Consider the following 26837-nt stretch of genomic DNA (forward strand, 5'->3'; position numbering starts at 1 on the left):
CTACGTGAATAACGTAGCTGAAGTCGAAGTACCTTAGTTCGAACTTACCTTGGTCCACACTCGGCAGGCAGGCTCCCCCGTCGACTCCGCGGTACTCCTCTCGCCGAGCTGGAGTACCGCAGTCGACGGCGAGCACTTCCGGGTTCGACTTATCGCGTCCAGACTAGACGCGATAAGTCGAACCCAGAAGTTCGATTGCCAGCCGCCGAACTAGCGGGTAAGTGTAGCCAAGGCCTTAAATTGGTATTCCACAGAAGAGAAGTTGACAATGATACCATCATAAAAACTTCCAAAAGAGAGCAAGGAGATTTGTTCTGTTAACACTACAACAAAGTCAACTTCAGTCATATTGAGACTTCCTAGTGACTCAAAGGGCTGATAAGCTTTAAAGAGTCTCAGTGAAGTAACAAGCTTTTCCGGAACGGTTCATTTACCTGTCGGTCATCCTAAGTTAGTGGAAAAATTTATAAATCCAGTATTTTAAAAATAGACATGGCAGAAACCTCCCCAAATTATTTTAATGTGAAAATATCAACTGAAAATTGTAATATACATGTGTGTATTGTATTTTACACAATTGTTGCTTTCCTGGAAATTAGGTTTAAATTCATTCATTCTTGTGTAAATTCATTAAACTGTGAAAGTTAATCAGCAACTGGAGGGGGAAAGAAGAAGGACAAGAGAAGACAGCAGAAAGGATAAAATTTGTGTTCACAGACATACAATGCAGTCAGCTTTGAGATTTTTTTCTTGTGTGCATTTTTTCTGGAATGGAAAATTTGAATATGAAGTGCTAGATTAAATATAAACTTATTAACATTAATGTAAAATTAATGTATTAAGTACATACACAGACATTGGAGAATCATATAGATATCCAAAGAATGTATCTCAGTTAGGGCAGACTGGGGGAAAAGGTGAGTCCCAAAATGTGAGAGGAAAGTATGGTCCAGTACTAGCTTAGGCCATAGGAGAGTTGAATTTTCCGCTCTGCCACAGATACCCTGTGCAACTCTGGGAAAATCACTTAGTCTGTCTGTGCCCCATCTGTACAATGTCGACAACAGCACTGTCCATCACAGGGGTGTTCGGAGGATAAATACATTAAAGATTGTGAGGTGCTCAGATACTGTGATCTTGGTGGCCATCTAAGAACCTTATACAAGAGAAAATCAGATAAAATTTCCATTCTGGATCCTGACCTCTCTCTGAGACACTTGGAAAGAAGTAAGGGGAAATTAGTTAGGGAAAAAACAAAACGATGCAAAACATTCCCTTTCCATAAAATTAATTGCATTAATGCATTCTGGGACCTTCTGGAACTGGTTATATCTGAATAAGATCTAGCACTTGATAAACCTAAGTAGGGAAGATTTGGATGTTTTCAAACAGAATCATTTAGTGTGAAAGGAAATGAATAAAGATTCTCTTTTCCTGATCTGGTCAGTTCTTCTAAGGCAGTGGTTCTCAATCTTTCCAGACGACTGCACTCCTTTCAGAGGCTGATTTGTTTTGTGTATCCCAGGTTTCACCTCACTTAAAAACTACTTGCTTTTAATCAGACAAAAATATGAAAGTGCCTCAGCACACTATTACTGAAAAATTGCTGACTTTGTTATTTTTACCATAATTATAAAATAAAACAACTGGAATATAAATACTGTTCTTACATTTCAGCATATAGTATATAAAGCAGTATAAAACAAGCAATGTCTGTAATTTTAGTTTGTATTGACTTTGTTAGTGCTTTTTATGTAGCCTGTTGTAAATCTAGGCAAATATCTAGACGAGCTGATGTAACCCCTGGAAGACATATGGATATCCCCAGGGGTACACTTACCCCTGGTTGAGAACCACTATTCAAAGGTATGTAATTCACCACTCTCCCCACATCTAGCAGTTGTCATGCTCTCTTTTGAGTTCGGAAGCTTTGGACAAAACAAGAGGGAGAATAACTTTGTGCAGTACAAAAGGAAGAATTAATTGTGGTAATGAATAACTCTGCAGCACAAAGGATAACCTTGTCCTTATGGAAGATGTAGTAAGGCCCATATCCAAGAGCAAAGATTTGAGACTCTTTTGGCAGCTAAGATTGCAACCAGGAAGCACATCTTTATGGAAAAGGAACACACGGAATTGGATGCTATCTGTTCAAGAATGGATTGTAATAGCTTGCAGCACTGTGGCTAGAGACCTAGATGATTCTGCATTTATAATACCATTTGAAGTTAGCATGAGATATAGCGATGATAGCCTCAGGTCTATGTCAGCCTGTAAGAAATGTAAGAATTTGGAAACCTAGTTTTCTGGGATTAATCTTACTATCTTGATACCAATAGGAAAATGTTGTCCATACTCTTGAATAGGCTTAGAGAATTGGAGGGGCCTGGATACAAACTCTACACTATTTTGGAAGTGTACTCCATCTCACTGAGTTTTCTTTTCAACAGCCAAAATATTAGGTGCAGGTAGTCTGTACAGGATACAGGAATGGGCCCATAGGTAGGAGATCTGTGATCTATCTGCTGATAGTTATGCCCCTTTTATATGGATCAACCTGATGGAGGCTAGGTGATCTTCTGCCCAGGAAAATACTGCATTACTTTGGGATTTAGACTAATTTCTTCTATCTGCCTGTCCACGTATATGTGCTATGATCCCTCATGTCCAATTGAATCAAAACATGCTTTCCTCTGTTGATTTTGAAAATGGATAAGGTAGGAGTGTTGCACTGAAGACAGAGAATCAGGTTAGAGGGCAGAAGGCACATGGACATATTGGAGCCCAGTATTTGCTGGAAAGAGGTGCCGCCGCAAATGTCTTGGTCTTAAGAAGTGGCTAAGTTCCAGGTTATTCCGTTTTATGGCTGTCTACTATCTGATGAAGATCATCACAGAAATACCCAATTACACTGGTCTACAATTTTTGAGAAGTCGTCTGCTTCAGAGATAAAATGTGCTATTTATTATGTATTTTGATGTGCTGAATTCAAATATGACAATTAAAACAACTGATTGGCTACTGTTTCTAAGATATTTAAGTTTTTACATTTTATGTCTATGTATATTGTGTAGATAGTAGAGTTTTAATCATAAATTGTAAACCTAGGTCTTTTCATGTGTTTATGGTTGCTTTACATGATAATATTTCACCTGTCCTGTTTATGCAACACTTTAAAAATCAGCAAAAGGGTTATATAAATAAAATTTATTAGGAAACAAAAGGCAAAAAACTATTATGTACATAGTTTAGTCCTATTCAGTGTCTACTCGGCGCTTCTTGGCTTGTCTCTTGTATTCATTAAATGGAGCATCTCTTGTCACTGTCCAGCAATAGTCTGCAAGCATTGATGGGCTCCATTTGCCCTGATAGCGTTTTTCCATTGTTGCAATGTCCTGGTGAAATCGCTCGCCGTGCTCGTCGCTCACTGCTCCGCAGTTCAGTGGAAAAAAATCTAGATGAGAGTGCAAAAAATGTATCTTCAGTGACATGTTGCAACCAAGGCTTTTGTATGCCTTGAGGAGGTTTTCCACCAACAACCTGTAGTTGTCTGCCTTGTTGTTTCCGAGAAAATTTATTGCCACTAACCGGAAGGCTTTCCATGCCGTCTTTTCCTTGCCACGCAGTGCATGGTCAAATGCATCATCTCGAAGAAGTTCATGAATCTGAGGACCAACAAAGACACCTTCCTTTATCTTAGCTTCACTTAACCTTGGAAATTTTCCACGCAGGTACTTGAAAGCTGCTTGTGTTTTGTCAATGGCCTTGACAAAGTTCTTCATCAGACCCAGCTTGATGTGTAAGGGTGGTAACAAAATCTTCCTTGATTCAACAAGTGGTGGATGCTGCACACTTTTCCTCCCAGGCTCCAATGACTGTCGGAGTGGCCAATCTTTCTTGATGTAGTGGGAATCTCTTGCACGACTATCCCATTCACAGAGAAAACAGCAGTACTTTGTGTATCCACTCTGCAGACCAAGCAAGAGAGCAACAACCTTCAAATAGTCACAAAGCTGCCACTGATGTTGGTCATAGTTTATGCACCTCAAAAGTTGTTTCATGTTGTCATAGGTTTCCTTCATATGGATTGCATGACCAACTGGAATTGATGGCAAAACATTGCCATTATGCAGTAAAACAGCTTTAAGACTCGTCTTCGATGAATCAATGAACAGTCTCCACTCATCGGGATCGTGAACGATGTTGAGGGCTGCCATCACACCATCCATGTTGTTGCATGCTACAAGATCACCTTCCATGAAGAAGAATGGGACAAGATCCTTTTGACGGTCACGGAACACGGAAACCCTAACATCACCTGCCAGGAGATTCCACTGCTGTAGTCTGGAGCCCAACAGCTCTGCCTTACTCTTGGGTAGTTCCAAATCCCTGATAAGGTCATTCAGTTCACCTTGTGTTATGAGGTGTGGTTCAGAGGAGGAGGATGGGAGAAAATGTGGGTCCTGTGACATTGATGGTTCAGGCCCAGAAGTTTCATCCTCTTCCTCGTCTGACTCAAGTGAGAATGATTCTGGTGCATCAGGAACTGGCAGTCCTTCTCTGTGGGGTACTGGGCGTATAGCTGATGGAATGTTTTCTTTTTCTTCTTTGACACACCTTTCCCAACTGGAGGCACCATGCAGAAATAACAATTGCTGGTATGATCTGTTGGCTCTCTCCAAATCATTGGCACTGCAAAAGGCATAGATTTCCTTTTCCTGTTCAACCACTGGCGAAGATTTGTTGCACAAGTGTTGCAGCATATGTGTGGGGCCCACATCTTGTCCTGATCTCCAATTTTGCAGTCAAAATAAAGGTGATAGGCTTTCTTAACCATAGTGGTTATACTGTGCTTTTGTGATGCAAAAGTCACTTTACCACAAACATAGCAGAAGTTATCTGCACTGTTCACACAAGTACGAGGCATCTCTGCTCACTTTGGCTAAACAGAAATGTGTCCCTTTGCAAAATCAAACACTGACAAATAAGAGAGCACGACACTGTATGATTTCTAGAGCTGATATAGGGCAATTTGTTCAGCAGAGTAATGTAAGCTTTGTTATGATTGCATCATCCATGACTTCTAGGAATAATATGATGCAATTCATATCATGTATGACGCAATACCAGCTTCAGATTGCATCATTCATTGTTTTGCCTAAAAAGCAAGTACTGTCCAAACCCAGTCATAGATTTATTCATAGATCCAGTCAAAGATGTATTTTAGTCATTTCTGGTTTAAATTGAGATCCCTTCCCTTTATAACTCACTCATCCTCCGCCATTCCCAAGTCAAGGATCGGACAAAAAAGAAAATTCTCTGTGGACTACAGCATTCATTTGACCTCACACACACTGCTTATGTTGACCCTACTTAGAATTAAGGATATTGGGGTAGATTTTCAAGGCACAACTGGCAGTTAGGCAGGCACCTAATTTCCAGTGACTTGCAATGGGAGTTAAGGTATCAAATGGCCATTTGATACCTTTAAAAATCTCCCCCAGTGTCACATAGTAGAGATGCTTCCAGTTATAGAGTGGCTGCCCTTCTTCTCCTGTAAGAGTGCCCCACAACGAGAGGATTGTCTGTGCATGCATTCAAGAAAATCTAAAAACCTCTCCACATTCCCACTCTTCCCCACAATTCCCTGCTAATTTATTTTCAAGACATTTATTTTGGCAGCCAGGAAACTCATTCTTCAATCCTAAACAAAATCCCCTAATTCTCAAAGAACTAAAGATTGGTGTAGGAAAGAGTGAGCTGGCTACCCTGTAAAGAGCGATCAATGCGGTGTAAGTAGATAGATTACCCAGTAGTAATAAACTGCAATAATTTGTAAATATGACCAGTCTTGAACTTTTCAAACTAATTCCTCACATGGTTATAGATTGATCTGGTATATAATCTGTTACACATTTTTTATATACCAGTTATGACTACAGTGCCCCTTTCTTATGTAGGTCCCTTACCAAAGACAACATGGCAATGAGTAAGTACCTTTCCTTACTCTTCAAGATATGTTTTAATATACAAACTCAATTATATTTATGCATTTATGTAAAATAGTTCAGCCCCTTCTCCAAAAAATGTATATGAATGCTATTTGATGAGAAAGGTATTCTTCTTCTGGTGCTTGTGCTTTATATACAGAGCTGCAACATGGTAGGCAAATTTTGTTCCATTACCCCTCATGTACAGCAATATTAGAAATCACAGTAATGCATATTCACAGCAATAACAGATGTTCAAAAGATAGCTGAGGCTTCTGTTTGGTATGGAGCCAAGATGACAAGCTACTGAAACCTATTAACAGTGTATCCTGACTGTGTAAAGAATCATAAGGAACCATATGATGTCTAGAAAGAAAACAGGAAAAATAATAAAATGTGATCATAAATTTAATATATTTTATTAATACCTGGCAACCGAATAGTAATAGACAATTTAAATGTGTACAGCAATATAACTGACTTGTGTCAGATGCATAGTTGAGAAGAAGATTGCAGACATTCCAATATTTATAGCAAAAGAAAAAATGAACCGGACTTGATTTGGCATAGAGAGCTTTATGTCTCATACTGAGATTCACCTGAACATGGAGATTCTGTGAAGAATCCAAATAATGAAACACCTTCACTTTGCCAGTGACAAACACCAAACAATTAGAGATGTCTTCACTATAACAAAGATTACACATTTATAGTGTTTCTTGAACCTATAAGAAACCTACCAAAACTACCAGAAATTTTTTTTTTAACATTTAAAAAAAGAAAAAGAAAAAGTATGTTGACAAAGGATAATGTTCAAGCAAGTGCTTATACGGCAGACACCAACGAGTCTCTACACTTTCTGCTGACTACAAGTCATTTTTAAGAGAGATACAAGTCAGTCCGACCATTCTCATGCAGACCAAGAAACAATGATTCCATTAGGTATTGGCGACAGATATTTTGTCTGGAATTAATTTAAGTTTCTGATCTTCTAACTAGACTATCAGTGTGAATAAAGAGGCAACTGATCTTTCTGGTTAAGTCAAGGTTAATTCTTTTCGGACTTCAAATCAGTAGCATAACATGGTCACCCAGCCACTGAAGGGTTAGACTGTGCTCTCAGCAACTGGTTAAGGTATTATGGTTTTATTAGCTATCAAAGGATCTCAGTGGGCCTACAAGCATGTGCTTAAGTGCTTTCTCAATTCAGGGCTATAATGAGTTTTCCAAAAGGTACACAATGCACATATTTTAGGATCAATTCAATAATGTTATAAATGGAAATACAAGTAATAGACTGCATAAGATATCTGGAATTGAGGCATTTCAGTCTTGCCCTCAAATATGCATGTGAACATCAGCACCTATCAACAAGGCAGCTAACTTCAAATGATGCATGGTAATGTTCATATGAGGGGAGGATTGAGTCCACAGTAGGAGATGAAAGATGCACTTATCCTAGGGTACAGTACTACATAGTAAACTGCTTATGATTCTTCAAGAACTACATGACATTAGGAAAATCTTGAAAATAGTACACTACTCTTAGTTACAGGAAGTGGTTTGAAGAATTCTTTAAACAGTCACAAAAGGACCTAAAAAAGAAGTATAAGACTACCTACACATGTCAAAAATAGCTATACCTCTGCAAGACGACTTGCACTGTCTGAAAGATGAATGGCATAATCAAGGACTATCTGCCTCTATTAGTAGCTATTGAAAGAAATGTTTGTTACGCACATCTAGCAACCACCTGAAAATTCAGGGCAAGGAAAGGAATCAAGAACATTACAGCAACCTGAAACTACCAGGATTATTAATAATAGCAGTACTGTAAAGTTTGAAGTATTTTGGTTTTGCCTTTACAAAGAGACAAAGAGTTAAATTTTGAAGAATCAAGTTTTATAAACGTAGAAAATATTTTAACTTAACAAAGGGGATTGTTATATAATGTTGAGAACTAACAGTTGCTAAGTACAAACTCCTAGGTTTTTTTTCAATTCTCCCACTAAAGAGTGGGAAAGTCACTTTAACAAGTCACTTAATCTTCTCCGTCTCCGTTCCTCATCTGTAAAATTGAGTTAAGAATATTACCCAATCATAAAGGCATGCTGTAAAGCTAACATTTCAGTTAGCTAATATAACATTGGTGAGATACTTGGATAATAAGGTGATGAGCACCTGAGGAAAGCCTATAAATACATACACATGGGGATGCCAGATAGGACCTCACATGAGGAAGAAAAGGGACGACCTTTAAAAAAAATGTTTTGCTGTTCGTTCTTAAAGGCCCAGGCATATTTATACAATATTTAAAGATGGAAAAGAAAAGGATTGCAGAATAAGGAAAACCAAATTCGGCCTTATTTAAAAAGTAGTGTCTGTCCCTTGCTTACCTTCTTCTTGTCTTTCAGATCCAACCAACTGGACAAGAACCATCTGCTGCAGCATCACAGCCCACCAGGACAGGAATAGCTTGGAGAACCATGGCATTACTTAGCCCACAGCTGTTCTCTCACGACTACTGAAAACGTGTCCAAGAGCCAGGTCATACTGCCTTGGATCTCCAACAGAACAGATTGCAATGACTCAGGATCTTTCTGGGTCAAGAAAAGTCAGCCAGGCCGCACTGTTGTCCATTTAATACACAGAACCAATTATCCGGTCTCGTTTCCATTCTGAGTATCCTATTTCCAGATTCTTATTTAAATCTGCTCTAAAAGAAAGCCATGACAGAGGACTGCCTCTCAGTAGCAGTTTGAAATAAAAAGTTTAAGTTTTGGGCATGGGTGGAGGCAAAGGAACGGCAAAGAAACCAATCTACAACCCCAGAGGAAAGTAAAACCATATTAAAGGTGACATTATTTTAGATGAATTTACAGTTAATCAAACCACACTGAACAAATAAAACAAAGTTATGGCATCACACATGCACTCTGGCTGTGTTTTCCCAAGGCCTCTCTGAAATGAGCATATATAACCGTACCCTAGAGTGTGTTAGCTCTTACTGTGCTTATAAAATGGTTACTGTAGTGTTTTCACTAATTAGCAGGAGGTCAGGAGAGTATGCTCTCAATTACATAACTCAGTCTTCATCAGGCAGTCAGCCAGATTGCTCCCCAAGTCCATGACATTTTATAAGCGATTCTCCAGCAAACAAAGTTCCAGAGCAGTTGAAATTGGATGAGATAAACAATAACTAATGAACTAAATAAGGAAATTCATGTACGTTTCCTTTTGTGTTTGTACATCCGATACTGTTATAGACCGAATGTTTTTCATGTCATTACAACATATCAAGAATGACTCAGAGTGATACCTCCCTCCTCCTAAAAATAAAACAAAGTAGTAAATGAAAACACAACATTTCCCAGTCAGAGTTTTAACCCTAACAAGGGCCAAACGCTCCATGAAGTTCACAAAGGACTTCATTGGTGATATTGATTTTATATGGAAGGCATTCATATAGGGTTTTATACTACAGCCTATTACTGTACTAACAGATAGCTGTGATAAATAAGTGAAATAATACTCTCTTAATCAGTACATTACATGTTCTCTAGGCACATTTTCTTCTTTTCCTGACTTCACTACACTTCTATTAATATCAAACATGCATCTAGAATATCAGATATAAAAACATGCCATCAGGCAATGGCTGGAATTACAAATGTGTCTTTAGTAAACTATACAAACACAGAAAAAAGGAAAACAACAAATAGTTTCCAGCATAACTTTAGTATTACAGCTCAGATGTTAAAGCAAACAAAGATACATAAACTGATGGACATAAAACATTTTGCTGTTCATGTCATTTTACTTTTGTGTTTTAAACCCCAAAGTATAACTGAAATTTTGAAACATCAGAGTGAGCAGTGTAACTAAATACATGAGGTCATTGACCGTGATTCAACTTCTCCCTGATGTTAACTCGAGACACCGAAAAAGGAGACAAGGAAAGTAACGGGGAAATTGTATTTGTCTGACCTTGTGACAGACCCATTAAAGGCTACAAGTAATTTGAAAGGTAGCATCTGGGTGTAGCAGACAATGAGAATTTGGAAAGTTGCCATGCCTTTAACTCCTCCTTTAGAAAGTACTCTTCCAGCAGCTGCCTTTTTACTCCAACGGAGTTCCTGCAGGTCCAACCACAAAAGTATTTATGAAACACATTCACAATTTTGCTGCCTGCTAGTCTGAACTTTAGGTGTCAACCGGTGGTTTCTTAACGGCTACAAACAAAATACTGAGGCTGCTTAGAAGACCAAAAAGATGAAGAATTGCTCAATAAATATTTTATGTATGTGTAAGAAAACATGGGAATGACACTGGAACGCTTGTTTTTGGGACTAGTGAAGATGGAACCACTGTAGAGGCATCACATGCGTCTGATGAAGTGGGTATACACACACGAAAGCTTATGCTCCAATACATCTGTTAGTCTTAAAGGTGCCACAGGACTCTGTTGCTTTTTTACAGATCCAGATTAACCCGGCTACCCCTCTGATACTGTAGAGGTGGATACTCTCACTTTTTGGTAGGTAATGGGAGAGAAATCAGTACAATGCAAACCCTGTTCTTGTGCAAGCCCAATGGTCTGCTTTGAAGCACCATTGTAGTCTTTAAAATTGCTGGTTATCTGGCTGATTTAAAGAGGAAGAGTGCTTCAATTAAGAGTAAAAATAATCTCCTGGAATTACAGATGACAGAAGTCCAGCAACTCCACTTACTAGTTCAGTTAAATACAATGGGCCACCATGTGGAGAACTTTCAGAGTCAGTGTACAGTAAGCAAGGAGAAAGTGATGGTAACCTGTTTGCTTTCAGCTAGTGACTATTACTATTTCCTCTTTGGGAGTATTGGAAGCTGAGACCATGGCCAGTGGTGAATACTGAGGATTGTGGAAAGTGAAAGTGCAACATAGGCAGCAGATTGTATCCAGACAGCTACTATACTACCAAAGTGATTTTTTTCCAGTTAATGGCTTTTTGAATCAAGGGAGTCAGGCCGAAAGTCGAGCTGTTTTAAGAATCTAAGCAGCTTATTTCTGTTTTTGAAGGTTCTGATGGCTCCAAAGCACAGACCAAAATTAGGGTTACCATATTTTGAGCCTCCAAAAGGAGGACACTCCACAGGGCCCCAGCCCCACCCACGCCCAGCCCCGCCCACACTCCAACTCCGCCCCTTTCCCAAAGTCCCCACCCCAACTCTGCCCCCCTCCCCTGCTTCCCGTGAACATTTGATTCGCGGGAAGCCTGAAGCAGGTAAGGGTGGTGTGGGGGGAGGAGGCGCGGCCCAGTCTAGCCCCCCCCGGCGTCTCCAGCCTGGGTCGGCTCAGGCACTGGGGTGCCGGCCCCGGGCCCGGGCCCACACCTCCGGCCCGCCCAGCACTGCCGGTCCCTGGCCCGGCACCGCCGGCCCGGCCCCCGGCTCGGCCCGGCACCGCCAGCCCCCGGCTTGGCCCCCGGCCCAGCACCGCCGGCCCCGCATGTCCCGATTTTCCCGGACATATCCGGCTTTTTGGGATTTCCCCCCGGACGGGGATTTGGAGCCAAAAAAGCCGGACATGTCCGGGAAAATCCGGACGTATGGTAACCCTACCAAAATAGACTGCTCAGTTTGAAAAGTTTCCTAATTGCTGTGCCTATGAAGGAAGAATTGTTCAGAGAGACTAGGTATCTTTCCCTTCCTCCTTACTGTGAAGGATACCTTAACTAGAACTGTGGACATGAATGTTGAAGAGACAACAGGTTTTGGGCCAGATGCAAATACAAACTCAGACACTATTTAAAAATTGGATCAAAAATAGACTCACAAGGAACCTACTAGAGGGCAGTATGGAAAAAACACATGACACCATTAGTCAATAGCCTGACACAATTCAAGAGATTCAGAGTGAATCAGAGAACACAGAGACCTTTAATACAGCTGTCAATTAAGGACAATGCCCTCTTGCATAGGAAGCTAGAAGTGCTTGAGAATTCATCAAAGAACAGCAATTTAAATATATTTGGACTTCCTGAGGGAGTTATTCCCATGGAAACTTTCCCAGCTCTTGTAGAATTTATATTAAATGAGTCACTTAATCCCTGCCCTCCCTGCCTCCCCCCCCCCCCCGCCCTGCCCCAAGTTTTACATCCTATTATAGTTTTCTGTTAATTCTATTAGGGAAGGAACTCTTCATCTCATGTTGGTACTTTATATCAGACCTATCCCTTATGGTAAAAACTGGTTAGGTTCAGATTATTTTTATATTATGTGGGAGAGGGAAGAAATTGTATATATAATTACATATACAAAACTATGTTAAAAGAACATTAAGGTAATAAAATCAAATAGTCAGAAGTTAGGATAAGTACTAAGTGCTTCACAACCATTCATGAATTTATCTTCTCAACACCTCTGAGGTATTATCCTCCCAATTTTACAGATGAAGAACTCAGGTACAGAGAAATTAAGGCCAAAATTGTTCACTTATTTTGGATGCTCAACTTGAGACTCCTATCACCTGATTTTTCTGAGTACTTAGCATTTTTATAACACTTCAGCTTCTTCAGCACTCAGCTTTTTTAACCATGAGACCATCTTTCTCTTCTTGCCACTCCCGCCTCCTCTCCAGCATTTCCTAACTTGTGAGTGTTTCACTTTGCAATCTTAACGTTCTTTTAACTGTTTTGTTCCTCCGTAGGCTTTTCTTATGTTTATGTAATTTTGTATTTAGGTTTTTAAAAAAACATTTAAGTGTAAAAACTGAAATTTCATCGCATGAAATCATACTGACCCCCACATGGGTCATCAACAGAATTGGGACCTTTAGGTCCACACCACGGACTTCAGTCACTTGAGCTGATTGGAGTCCTGGCAGCAGCAGAAGGCTGTTATTGTTATCCCCTAAGTAGACTAGATACTAGAGGGGGGGGATGAGGCACACATCTTGCCAGTGGTTCACAACTATCTGCTGGACAACAAAGGAATGCTGAGACTCAGGACTCTTGGTTTCAATTCCTAGTTCTGGAGAAGAGTGTGCTCCAGTTGTGTCCTTGTCCCAGTCCTCCGCCTTTTCCAAGCACCTATCGCCTGCCCTGTCTCCTACTCCAGCACTTCTCTTTCCCCTGGAGTTCCTGCTCATCCCCTCCTCTGTTTCCTATCCTTGTTTGCAGAGTTCCTGTGTCCCCCATGGCTCTGGAAAGGGAGAGGAGAGGCAATCCCATTTCTACTCAGCAAAGCACTTAAGCGCACACTTAACTAAGTAGGGGAGTAGTTCTATTGAAGTCAAAGGTATTTAAGCACACACAAGTGCTTTTCTGAATAGAGATAGGATTACGGCTGTGCCTAACGTTGAGCATGTGCTTAAGTGTTTTACTGAATCAAGGCTTAGGAGCTAAGTAGTATTAAGTGCTGCTGCTTGCAAAAGGAGCTTCATTGCAATCTCTTTTTCTCCCTTAACTTAAAGTGGAGGATCTTGCTATACTTCAGCTTGTCAGTAAACTCTGCCTTTTTTTCTTTTCTCTCTCCACATAGTAAGTTCCATGAACAGCTCCCTTCAAAGAGAGAAACCATAAGATACCTTCCTTCTTCAACTGTAACATCCACTAAGATGGGCAGCACTGAAACTTTCATTAATTCCCTCACACTCCCCGGATGATTTTTGAAAAATGCCTTTTACCCATTCTCAGACTAGGACTAAATTTCTTTATATAATGTAAAGAACGACTGGAATGATTGTTATTTAGCACTTCAGGAGCTTAGCATCACTGAACGTCAGGCCACTTAAATAATCTATATTTAGGCACTTCTTTAGCAGTTTAACTTCAGGCTCCCAGATTGGAAATGTCTCATCTTAGATTTTTCATCATAGCAAAAGAAAAAAAAAATCCTTAACTAGAATTTCCTTTCAATCAAATAAAATGGAGGTTTTCAAAACAGTGTGGTCCAACTTCATTATACAGCAGCACACAGTGCCAATATGGTGTCTTCGTTAAGCTGAGTTTTGATATAAATATAGCGATCTACCTAGAAAAGTATTTCCTTAATCCTGAGTACAACTAACTTGCAATATGAACTGACATAGAGCAAAATACAGATATTCCTTCTTTTTGAGTTGTTTCTTCTTACCATTGTATCCAAAAAACTTCAATAAAACCATTCAATTAAAGAATTTTTTTTCCCCAGAGATAGCCAGAACTCCCCCCCATAGCTGACTTTGCAGCCACACAAACTAAAAATAAAACGGGAATTATGAAGTCAACTAATGTGTTATCTATTACAAAGGGCAAAAAGAATGTAGCTTGCAGTGAACACAAACTATTGCATGCCTCAAAGGAAGACAGCATCATCCTACATCCTACCAACTGATAACAGCAGAGCCAACAATTACCCTTAACAAACATGACTATACAAAATCCCCTCAAACACAGATCCACACAAGAATTTGGGATAACTGGCCACTGTCATTTGCTGTTGATACCAAAGATTAGTAAAGAAAATACAACTCCACAGCTAGGAATTTGTCAAAAGCATAAAAGGAATTTGCCTACATACCACCAAGATGCTATCTACCGCACTCCCGGTCAAAGCACAGTGGCAGAATCTAAGTAGAGGTTCCAACAAGTAAGCTGATTTCTTAAAATAAAGCATTAATATGACCAGAGGCACAGAGAGCTATTAGCATGAAAATATTAATTTAAAAATCCTCCCCAGTGTCAAACAATACACATTCATGACATGGCACTTTAACAAGTTACTGATAAAATATTATTTATTGGGCTACCCCTAGGATGGTTAAATATTTAAGAAGTAAAATCACTCAATGCAGAGTTAGGAGAAAAAAAGCCTTATTTTACACAATCCTCACTCACATATCCATGGAGGGATGAATGATTTCATATAGCAGTTGTATCAAGAGACACCCTGAACGTTTGTAATATTGCTAATGAATTCACCAGTTCTAGGAAAGCCCACGTACTTGAACATTTGCTTCATTTTCATCTGCCAAAAAATGTAATAAAATGGAATTTAGTGCCTAGCATCATTTCTTGTTCCTTATTTATATCTGGAATTACTAAGCACTCAATTAGGACACGATACTCTTTTTTAAAATGACTTTTTGTATAGAAAACTCATTTAGTTTCATGTCTTCTTCAGAACATCTGTTTCTCCTTAGACATGCAGTACACAACTTATGATCCAAGGATATAACTGGATGGAGGAAAATGAACAAGAGTCTAAAAGCAAATATAACCTTGATCAGATTTATCTAGTTAAACCAGATTGTGTGTTTTATAAATATTGTTTTTCATCAGTAAGAGTTATTCTCAATGTCTATGGTACATTTCTCTCTCTGCGAAGTTATGTTAGCTATTTGTGTATGTAAGACCTGTAAATAAGTGTCCATATTAGTTATGTACTTCCCAGAATCAAAGCTTGAGTCTGAAATGTGGCCTAATTCAATACTTCCCACTCCCCCCACCTTTTTTTTTCTTTTCTTTTTTAAAGTACCAGGTATACATAAGTGAAACATGGAGCTATACAGGTGATAGCATGAAAATTAGTAACATCCTTTTCTGCTTATGCGTTCTTATCTATAATCTACAGTATACATATTAGGAACACAAAATCTGGGAAAACATTAAAGAATTTATAGCAGCAGGATTGGAAAATTTCAGAAAGAACTATTCTAAAGGCTTACTGCTGAACTCTTATTAAAATATATAGCACTGATACTATACTCTGATCAGGAAATGCTTGATCTAAACAGAGCATAAAGGAAGCACACAGACAGTCTTGCAGACGAAAATTTGAATGTCGACACCACTGAGACAGAGACAAGATAGGATAGTGTGCTCATTACGACTATTATTTTGAGTGATCTTTTCAAGCCACTCAACAGTCGCGTGGGCTGCTATCGATGAGGCATCTTTAAAACAGTACAAGCCCCAAATCAGGCATTTCATAGTGCTCTGGAACCAACACAAAATTCTTGTTGACTGTAGGAGACGCATTTTAGCTGCAAGAGTCACAGTAAGTACGGCTTTCTGAAATCAGGAACATTTGAAAATACTTAGTCAGAAAAGAGTATGAACCGAATTGCTTAACTGACACCTTAAGGAAAATATCCTCGTTCAACTAGATTCAGCTACCAATTACTGGACACACATTCTTATAAATGAGAAAACACAAGCTATCTTTTCTTCCTTAGTTTCCTGGAACATATCAATTACAAGAGACCCTCAGGAAACCATATGCAAAAACCAAATGAGATTTCCTAACAACAACAGTACACTGATATGGTAAAAGCTAGGCACTATTTTACTTGAACATTAAACCTAAACCCTTAAAGAGAGACAAATATAATCTAACCATAAATACCAAACAAACTAAATATTAGGAGTCAAGTTAAGAACTAAAACACTCTAAAAATTAAGGGGCTTAATTAGCTGTCTAAGGGGTTTCATTCTCCTCACACATTGGTGTAAATCAAATGAAACTGCACTGAAATCAACAGAATTACAAATCAGACCATACAACTCTGGTTTTCAAAGTTTAAGGAAAGAAAGGATATATACTACTGAAGCATGAAATAACAGAAGGTGTAAGGAAGGCTTTTTTTTTTTGCAGAAGCAAGACAATTCCATTAAATTAAAAGGTAACATTTAACATTGTTAAATATATTCATTATACCATGGAACTCAAGTGCAGGATGCTACTGAGGCAAATGCATTATGGAAACAACACACAACACCACTTTCGAGATCCATCGGTCCTACACACACAGGCACCAGAACAGGAGGGAACCAGGGGACCATGGTCCCATCATTTTTAAAAGTGTGAGGGCTACGCCCTCCCACTTTTTACTGGTGTAAGGGCAAGCAACGGGGGAGAAGGGGTTGAGAGGAGCAAGCAGGGGCCGGCTCTTGTGGGGAAGAGGTGGTATGGGAGCGGGGCCTTGAGGGAAGAGGCAGCGTGAGGGCAGAGGCTGGTGGAAGGGGAGGTCTGAGGGGTGGGGCCATGGTTCAGGCACAGTGGCTCCCCCAATTTTAGGGATCTTTCGTCACTTGCCTATCACAACATGTGGTATACCTCATCCAGTGCACTAAAAGCCCTAACAACTATGTGGGTGAAGCCAGACCATCACTATATTCTTGAATGAACTCAGAGGCAAATGATAAAAAAACAAAAACACCATATCACCCGAGGGCAAACACTTTCAACAAAATGATCACTGCATATCTGACCTCTGCATCCTCATCCTCAAAGGAAACCTGCACAACACCTTCAAAAGATTAATCTGAGTGCTTAAATTGACAATTTTGCTAGACACTAAAAGTCTTATTAAAATAATCTGCAACCCTATAACCCCCACTTTTTGTTCTGTATCTGCAAAGGCATTAACAGGCAACTTCACTTTGAATAGTCTCTTACAATATGTGTTAACTACGTAGGCAAAACCATCTGTTCCACCTCGTATTTAGCTGTGACACTCCGTCCGAGGATCTCTAGGTAGTTCAGAAGCTTGTCTTTCACCAACAGAAGCTGGTCTAATAAAATATATTACTTCACTCACCTTGTCCCTCTTATTTTCTGGGACCAACACATCTACAATACTGCAAACGAAAGGGATTGAATGCGAGTAAGAACAGCATCTGTAATTACGCTTCTAGACTAATACAAAAAGAGGTTCCTCTGCTTCAGGGAATGACCACAAGGTTGGACTAAAAAGAATTATACCATTATATGATACAACACAAGTAGGTGCATTATGGGTGTTTTACACTTTTCTCAATTATATAACAGCTATTGGAACAAATACTAAAGTATGGAAAGTCCTATGTTTCTAACAGTATAAAAGAGTGCTCTGAATTGCTTTATAATACATTGCTTTTAATAGTTTATTTTTGTTTTTTGGCTGAAGTCTATTGGCTTGGCATTCTAGGGTTTTGTCACAGTGTGAATGACATTTATATATTGTGTTGTTATGGTAAACAGTTAAGCTAACTTCATTCAGAGCTACAAAAAGAAACCCTGGGCTGAATGGGAAGCCATAGACAGTAGGGGAGCCCCAAAACACAACAGATTAGACAAGTGGCGAGTCAGTGAGCATTTTAATTCTCCCAACAATTTTTGTTTTTTCTCTTAATTCCAAATATATTTTACATTAGAGAGTTTGGTGGATCAATTATGGGAAGATGTTTCCACATGACAGAAGTCAATAGAATTTATGTAAAACAAAAATGTAGGACCACACCATATCTTTTGGTTTCACTCATAGGGGTAAGAGAATCAAACAGATCTTAACTCCGGAGGTATAATAAGGGCAGTGTGATCTTATCCATGATCTGTGCTTGAAGTAGGACAGGGCTAGATGGACTGACGTGCATATAGCATCATCTCGTCACCAAAACCATAACTTGACACATTAATTTCCTTTTTTGGGTGGGTGGGTGGGAATGGGGAAAACAGGTGCAGGCTAAAGCCCAGTTAGTAGGGATGCCCACATAAAAGTTGCAGTGAAGGTTTAGTATAGATGGCTCTTGCATTCTCTAATATTGGAGACCTGTTAATTTTGTGGTCTGTCTTGTTTTCCTGTTTTATCTAGGGGGAGATGATGCAAGCTTCATTAACATGAGAGAAGACTTCAAGAAACCAAATGAGGGGAGCCTGAAGTCTCCTGACTCCTACTATGCAGGAATAGCCTCACTTAGAAGATAAGGTTCAAAATAAATGAATAAATTAAAGGAAATATCAGCTTTAGTATAATAACTCCCATGAATACAAATATTCACTTTTCACAGAGCACACACAAATGCTACTAGTATACAGATTAAAAATGGTCAACACAAGTTTACTTGAGAGTCCAAACAGTACTATGATTTTCCCACATTTTCCCATATCTTTTGGACTTTTCACTATAATGTGTCTAGGATTATTATTATTATTTTTAAACCAAGGTGGTATATACTAAAGCTTCTGAATTATTGTCTTTCAGAGATTGCTTTTCCTACTCAAACCATGGGGAAATACTGTAACTATTTGCTTGTATGACTGTAAACATAATGTTCAAAGATCAGCATGGTTCCCTAGGAAAATAATACCCTGATTTTTCACAGCTCCATTCAGGTGATGTGCTACTCAGCACTTTATAAATCTAATTCTGGCTATCTTACTGACTGTGTATGGACTTGAGTGAGTCTTCATCTTGCTGGGTGAAACCCTAGCTCCAATGAAGCCAATAGGAGTCTCAGTTTCCCTTATCTGTAAAACAGGGATAACACTCACTTTTACTCACCAGACCCGGTGTGTGTGTGTGTGCTGAGGATGGATTTAAAAATGATAAATCATAAAATGATTTAAAAATACATTATGTCCTATAGAAATATTCATCATCATTAGAACTTGTGGAGAAAATAAACTTTTTGACATATGGTAAAAGTGGTGTACAATGATAAAGACAGACCATTCTGTAATTCCTAACTAAAAAGACAGGCTTTCATGTATTGGAAAGAGATGGGGGCATGTTTCAACATCACACTTTCTAAAGCCTTTGAATCATCACAAAGCATGTGACTAAATCTCTGCAATGAGATTAGTGTGAGGTTCCTTGAAAACTGAGTTACAAATGACCTCACTTAACTTTGTTTTGGGAATACAGGATTGGGTAGTCTAAATTTTCATAGTAACATCTGCAGGACATTCCAAAATCCTGGCATAAACAGTAACACCTACATTCCAGATCTAATTCATTATCCTCCCCCAATATGTATAAATTAGGGTGTGTGGATGGAGGTGTTCTTTAACTGAAGCCTTTAATATAAAACAGTTTTATTCTTCAGAAACGGGTCCTTTCTCTCTCACCTGTAAGTTAACCATAACAATGCAAGTCAGGTTGCTTTTATCCAGAGCTCATTTTTATACATATGGACATTCTTCACAGTAGAAACTAAGATGTGCAAGCACCTGAATATCAACTACATTGAGCTAGCTTCATAAGATTAAGTGCTTCATAGCCAAAACTACACATTAGCAAAGAGAGGGAAGGGTAGTTTTGACTAAGAAGCAGAGTCTTATGAAACTCAGTATCTATGAAACTTCGTATCTATCTGTTTGAATACCTCCGTTTCTACTGTATAAATGCATGCAGAATGTCCTTTAATCCAGACTAGCCAACATTGCTAGTTTTGATTAAATTACAAATACTTTACTTACCACCTCTTCATGAGAAGCTGAAAGAATACATTTATATATAATTCGCAATGATTTTTGATCAATTTTATTCTTATTTTGGTGTATTTAAAATTGTAATTAGGGCGAATAAAAGCCTGAGCATGTACATTTGTTAAGAACTGAACTTTTCTACAGTGTTCTGGGCACTCAAGGGAAATAAGAAACAGAATATTATTCCATCATAGTTCCCAGCAGAGTTACATATCAATATACCTTCCCCTTCCAGTTTATACAAAGGCCAGATACAGAAGCAAATGCACAAAGTATGACATTACCCATACTGGATCTATTAATGGAATAAATGCAGCAGTCAAAGACCATCTGAAGATAAAAGCATCATTCTCTCTAAAGTCTCTGGAATTCTGCCCAAATCACAGTCATATTTTCATATTTGTCAGCTTTTTCCTGTAATCAAAGGGTTTCTTTTATAATAGTAAATAAAAATTAAGTGTTCTTTCTGTGCTTCAAAGTAAAACTGTTTCAGTAACAATGCACACAGTACAGTGTGCATCTTTCTATAGAAAGATTTACCGCCTCAATTTCAATTTAAAAATTTGTAATGCTTCAGGGCTAGAAACACTGGGCCACAATTATGCAAAAATGAATTTCTCACATGTGAAAGCTTATGCTCTAATAAATTTGTTAGTCTCTAAGGTGCCACAAGTACTCCTGTTCTTTTTGCGGATACAGACTAACACGGCTGCTACTCTGAAACATGTGAATCAGTTATCTTTTCCCATACAAAACTTTATATTTAAGAAGGGCTATTTTTAATAAGCAATACAGAGAAACAGGCTTTTACCATGTAAATACATAAAGTTACATAAAACCTGTGTATTCTACAGTACAACCAGGTTATAGCCAATTGTCCATTTACAACATTGTTAACTAGACTTGGCCTCAAAATCTGTTCTCAGGAAAAAAAAAAAAAAAAAGATTTAAGGCTAGAAGGGACAATTATAATTATCTGACCTCCTGCACAATACATGCCATGGAATTTCACCCAGAATTCTGGTATCAAGCTCAGTATCTTCTGGCTGATCTAGAACACAACTTTTAGAAAGACATTCAATCTTGATTTAAAGACTTCAAGTGATGGAGAATCCACCATTTCCCAAAGTAAATAAGTTAAATGGCTATTTTAGTTACCCTCATTAAAAATTTGCTCCTTATTTCCAGTTTGAATTTACATAGATAGCTCCAACTTCCAGCCCTTGGATCTCATTATACATTTGCCTGCTAGATTGAAGATCTCTCTTCTATTATAAATTCTCTCTCTGCGTAGTTACTTATAGACTGCGATTGAGTCACCTCTTCACTTGCTCTTTGACAAGCTAATAGACTGAGCTTCTTAAAGCTTTCCACAGCGGGAACGTTGAGGTTAATTAGCTACTCTAATACACACCCCTAAAAAACTGGCTCTCTGGTTAATATTTCATTGCTGCACAAGAGACCCAAATTCAATCCTTAGGCCCAGTTCTCTTGGAGGTGGAGACAGGAAATATTACAAAGGCAGTGCATTCAGCCCTGGGGACAGAGCACTTCCGGTAACACTTTCTTTGGCTGAGCTAGGAACGGCACTAATCATTTCTGGTCTCCTAAGCGAGTCTTAACCTGTTTTTTTCCTAAGGTGGGTCTGAAGCGTTGGGGAGATGCTACTCAAAATTAAAACACTCCTCTCAGGCTCTGAGACATGTTCCATCTACAATTATTTCAGTAAAGCATTCTTGATTTTCTAACTAACCTCACTGTTGAAGAACAATAATAAAATTGTTGTTGGCATACACTAGAGCTTTAAATCTCTTTTGGATTCCTTTCTCCACATCCTGAAGAAATGAGCTATTTTCCATCCTCCCACTCACACCCAGAAGCAACGTCTGCATATCACTTAGATACCTGCTCATGACGGATATAAGTAGTAACAAGTTGTTGATTTAAAGACTTATTTATTGCCAAGAGTAGAAGTAATAAGCAACATTTTATTTGACTATCAGCAGCCAGTGGATTAAACACCACTATAAACAAGTCTATACCCCTTTAAATTTAAACTTAACCACACCCTATAGTTATTTCGCTTTATTGCTTCCAGCTTTTACATAACAAGTATAATTAAATTGCATTTCTATACACTGGCCTAAAATATCTAAATCATTTGGTAGAATGTGTTTAAATTGCATCTTGTTTGCTATATCTACCATTTTATCACCATTAGCAAATTTGTAGTACATTTGGGGCCAGATTGTGACTAACCTTGAGTTGGTTAGCAAGGGGTGGGGGTGCAAGAAACAGACAGATAGACATACCCCTTTTAACCTCTATGCTGGGCTGGAGTCAGCGCCAGCCCTTGAGCTACAAATGTGTAAGCACTCCATGAGTCTAGAAGCAATGCTGGATGCCCCTAGATCAGTGGTGGGCAACCTGTGGCCCGTCAGGGTAATCCACTGGCAGGCTGCAAGACAGTTTGTTTACATTGACCGTCCGCAGGCACGGCCACCCGTAGCTCCCAGCGGCCGCGGTTCGCCATTCCTGGCCAATGGGAGCTGTGGGAAACGGTGTGGGCCACAGGGATGTGCTGGCCGCCGCTTCCTGCAGCTCCCATTGGCCAGGAACGGCGAACTGCAGCTGGCCGTGCCTGCGGATGGTCAATATAAACAAACTGTCTTGCAGCCCGCCAGTGGATTACCCTGACGGGCCACAGGTTGCCCACCACTGCCTAGATGGGTGGGAACAGGATAAGGGAAACAAGCCCACACCTTTTTCAAAGGTTGTAGCAATGATTGTGGCTGTAAACTGTGGCTTAGCTTGTGATATAGAGTGGAGTTCTGGGCTAGCAGGGGAGCACAATTACCTCTCCTTCAATCATTTTGTTCAAAATCATTTATGGGATAGCTTTCATGGTAGCAAAAGTTACATTATGACTTTTACTGCAATTGCTTGTTTTCACATGCTTTCTGTAAAGTTATCCTTTCCAACTGAGATTTTCCATTTTTGCTGAGTCCACAGAGCTTTATTTGAAAGAATGAGCCATTTTTTAATTAGGGAAAATTTAAAATATATATTTTGCTATTCAGAGTATATTTTAATACTCTTTTGAATACACAACTCAAAACCAGCGGAACCTTGTGAGCTGAAATGTTCTGGTTACTTAGTGCTCACTGGCATACTAGGCACTTTGATGTGTGCAAAAAATTAAAAGCCAGTTATATACATTTAAAAATAATGTTTTCATATCTGACAATAATAATTTTTGTTAGTTGAGAGCTATGATTCTATTTGCAGCACCTAGAATTGTAACTATGCATATATGCAAATATATGTTCAGAAAGTGTTCACCATAGAATACTCTCTCTATGGAAACAGATTCTCTACTGAAATCTTTATGCTTTTATTAATGTCGCAAAACACAAAATTAGTTTTGTGCACTGCTGCTTAAGTTACAGGAACTTGTCAACTCCACAAAATGAAGTGGGAGTACAGAGAAGAGCAAAATGCAATAGACAGCAACCAGTCAGCAGCACCCTCTCTTTTAAACCAAGAGAGTTTTAGCTTGAGCTCTTCTGATAGCAGCTGTAGCTGTGGGGGGGGGGGGGGGGGGGGAGAGGGGAGAGGAGGAGGGAGGGAGAAAGAAGAGAAGAAAAACTCAAATAGGCAGGTAGTTCCCAAACCTTCTAGTACTTCTTAAGTCAAAGTTAACACCTTAAATGCCACCCAGAAGTCAGCAGCAGCATTATCAATGCTCATAATTTTATCATGAGTCCTGGGATGTTTGGTGATTTTCTTAAAGTCCCAGTATCTGGAGTCATGTGAATCTCAGGTTTCATTTAAATAAAAGTTAGTAAGCTTCTTGCCCTTGCAGATAAAAGTTTGAAAATGTGAACTATAAAGGCTCAAAAACAAGAAGGCAAGTAAACCATTTATTATTTTTAACATCTCAGGATGAGGCCTGACTCATGATTTTTGAATACTTGGGGTTAGCAATACTGCAACAGGTAACCAGTGCAGATTACAGACCACTGCTGTAATTGCTCATAGTAGTATACCCCGTTTAAAAAGAGGACTGCCACATTCTACAACAGCTTCAGTTTCTGAATATATTTAAGTTGCAGATCTGTGTCGAGAACAAAGCAATTATCTGACCCCAAGGTGGCAAAGGCATGAATCTTGGAAGCGAGGTCTACATCCAAAAACAATGGCCACATCCCTCTTGGCAAAGTAAACATTGTTTTGGCCACGGCTGCTACTTCTTCATCTAACAGCAGCTAGGACTCTAACCAGACCTTTAGACTGTGAACTTTAAATGGTTGGCAAACATCCTCTATCCAAGGGGCAAACCCCTTCATCAAATCTTCCAGCTACTTTCCCCAAATTTTCTGGCTACTTTAGTTGACTTAACAGCATTCTTTCCATTTTGTTTGGATTGTTTGTCTGCCAGCCCTCATCCATGTCTCCATTTCAACCTGACCGTTAGGGTATGCCTATACAGGAATGAAAGACCTGTAGCATGGCCATCGCTGGCCTAGGTCAGCTGATTCAGGTTTGCAGGGCTAAAATATTGCTGGGCAGACATTTGGGTTTGGGCTAGAACCAAGGCTCTGGGACCCTCCCCTCTCACATGATTCCAGATCTCAGGCTTCAGCTCAAACATCTATATAGTAATTTTACATCCAGTTCTTAATTTGTAATGAAAGAGGTGCTGGGCCTCAAGTAATTTTTTTAATATCCATAATTGATGTAGCAAACAAAGAGGTGCCAAGGCTATGAACTGCCACACACCCAGAGGCGCCAGGGCTCAGCCCTGGCACAAGTTAAACACTGAATACAGCCCAGCAGCCTGAGCCCTGTGAGCCAAGTCAGCTGACCCAGGCCAGCTGCGAGTGTTTAATTACCTTAAGTATGGCACTTGACAGCACTGGCTGGGTTAGAAGAAAGAGGTGGGTGTCAAACAGCCATATCTCCCCAGTAGACACTTCATAGATCCATTGCACTCTGGAGCCCCTCATGAGAGTGCCCCTAGAGAAGAATAATTGCCCCTCAAACTACCCTCTGAGAATGCTTTGCAAGAAAGGAATGCAAACACTTGAAAATAGATCTGTTCATAGCAAAATCAACATCATTTCATGATCAGTGGTGTCAAAGGCAGATATATCTAATATGCACACATATACAAGACATACAGCATAGCCAAGAATCATTACTTTATCAATTGTATATTTTTGATTACTTAAACTCTTCACCTTAATGCTGCAATAACAAACTTTTTATACCCACAAGCATTCCCTATAGCAAGCATTAGTAATTTCTGTCTACAAAAGTAATTACGTTACTGCTATAGTTTTTAGTCAGGTTTTTTTTTTTTTAAATATTACATTGGCAATACGATTACTTATCTTAGCCAATGATACTGGATGTGATTAATGTACATCATTCTTTTAGAAGTCAAACTAAACATTATTCAATTTTGTTTGTTTGACATCTTAATACCATAAGCAGGTTCACAGTCCCATAAATCCATGTTGGTTGTGTCTAATCAACTTTTGTTTTAAAACTGTATTCACTATATCCAATTAGATTGTTTTCTCCAAACTTCCCTTTTTACATTGACAAATCCCTAGTGATACATTTTACTTAAATAAACCCAAACTGTTTTTTGTTAAATATTAAGATTAAGACAGACTGTCCAGACTAACCACCGTTGTTGTTGTATCCTCACATTATTATAGCTGTGTTTCCTTCTGATCATCTTGTTTTGTTCTCTCTATCAGGTACTACACACGTTAGCTAGAATTAAATTTTCTCAGTTGAGGAGACGGTCAAGGACATGCGTCTTATTTTCATTATCCATTCCTCTATATTGTTAGTTTTGTTTCCAGTCATAATTAAAACGTAACGCGTAATGTTAGTTTTATATAAAGCAAGGTTGATACTCGGAGTACAACTTGTGTTTGGCTAGTGTCTTTTAGGAGGATCTTATTTGTATATATCCTTTCAACTATGTTGCTTATAGGAAGAGGATATCTGCTTTTTTATTTACAAGAAAATTTGTATTTTTTGTTATGCATATTTCTATATTCACAATATTCAGGCACCTTACATTCTATGTAATAGTTAAAGGTATTTTTCCTTACATTGGCCACTGTTACTGGTAAGAAATATGCATCATTTTTATATATTTGTGTGGTTGCATATATTGGCTATTTTGGTAGTTACTGTAGTTCTATGTTTCTTTCTATTGTTGTCTCATTTTCCCCTTCTTGGTTATTTTCTGGGGATTGTTTCTCCTCTCCCTTGTTTCCATCATTTTGGGCTGTTTATCTGTATCATTTGATTGTGCATCTGTATCTTTAAAAGCATAATAGCAGTTTTCTGTATGTGCCTTTCTACCTCCATTATTAAGCACTGATTTATATGTTTTTAATCATTTCCCTCTTTTTGCTATTATCTGCTACGTTCTTTCCCTCCTCCCCACCCCCCAATCTTTGGTCCCCCAGTATGCTCTCAGTAACCTATTTTGATGCAGATATAAGTACTCCAGTGGGGTTTTCCCACCTATTTTTCTTCTGTTGTGTACATTTTCATCCTTCCCAATCATCTTTATTTATTTTAATATCCATCTTTATACATACCAGT

The 26837-nt window shown here is 38.9% G+C and overlaps 1 protein-coding gene across 10 annotated transcripts in view; it reads right to left on the reverse strand.

The window, feature by feature from the left end:
• ARL15 (ADP ribosylation factor like GTPase 15) overlaps positions 1–26837 on the reverse strand; it is a 374080-nt gene that overhangs the window by 19602 nt on the left and 327641 nt on the right. Inside the window, exon 7 of one of the 10 annotated variants that reach the window (XM_065598956.1) lies at positions 1841–1928. The exons of the other annotated variants lie outside the window; for them this stretch is intronic. Coding sequence (XP_065455028.1) covers positions 1857–1928 — 72 coding nt within the window. The 3' untranslated portion in view covers positions 1841–1856. The remainder of the gene's footprint in view (positions 1–1840; positions 1929–26837) is intronic. 10 annotated transcript variants of the gene reach the window in all.

Source organism: Chrysemys picta, chromosome 6, assembly GCF_011386835.1.
Source record: "Chrysemys picta bellii isolate R12L10 chromosome 6, ASM1138683v2, whole genome shotgun sequence".
Taxonomy (NCBI): domain Eukaryota; kingdom Metazoa; phylum Chordata; order Testudines; family Emydidae; genus Chrysemys; species Chrysemys picta.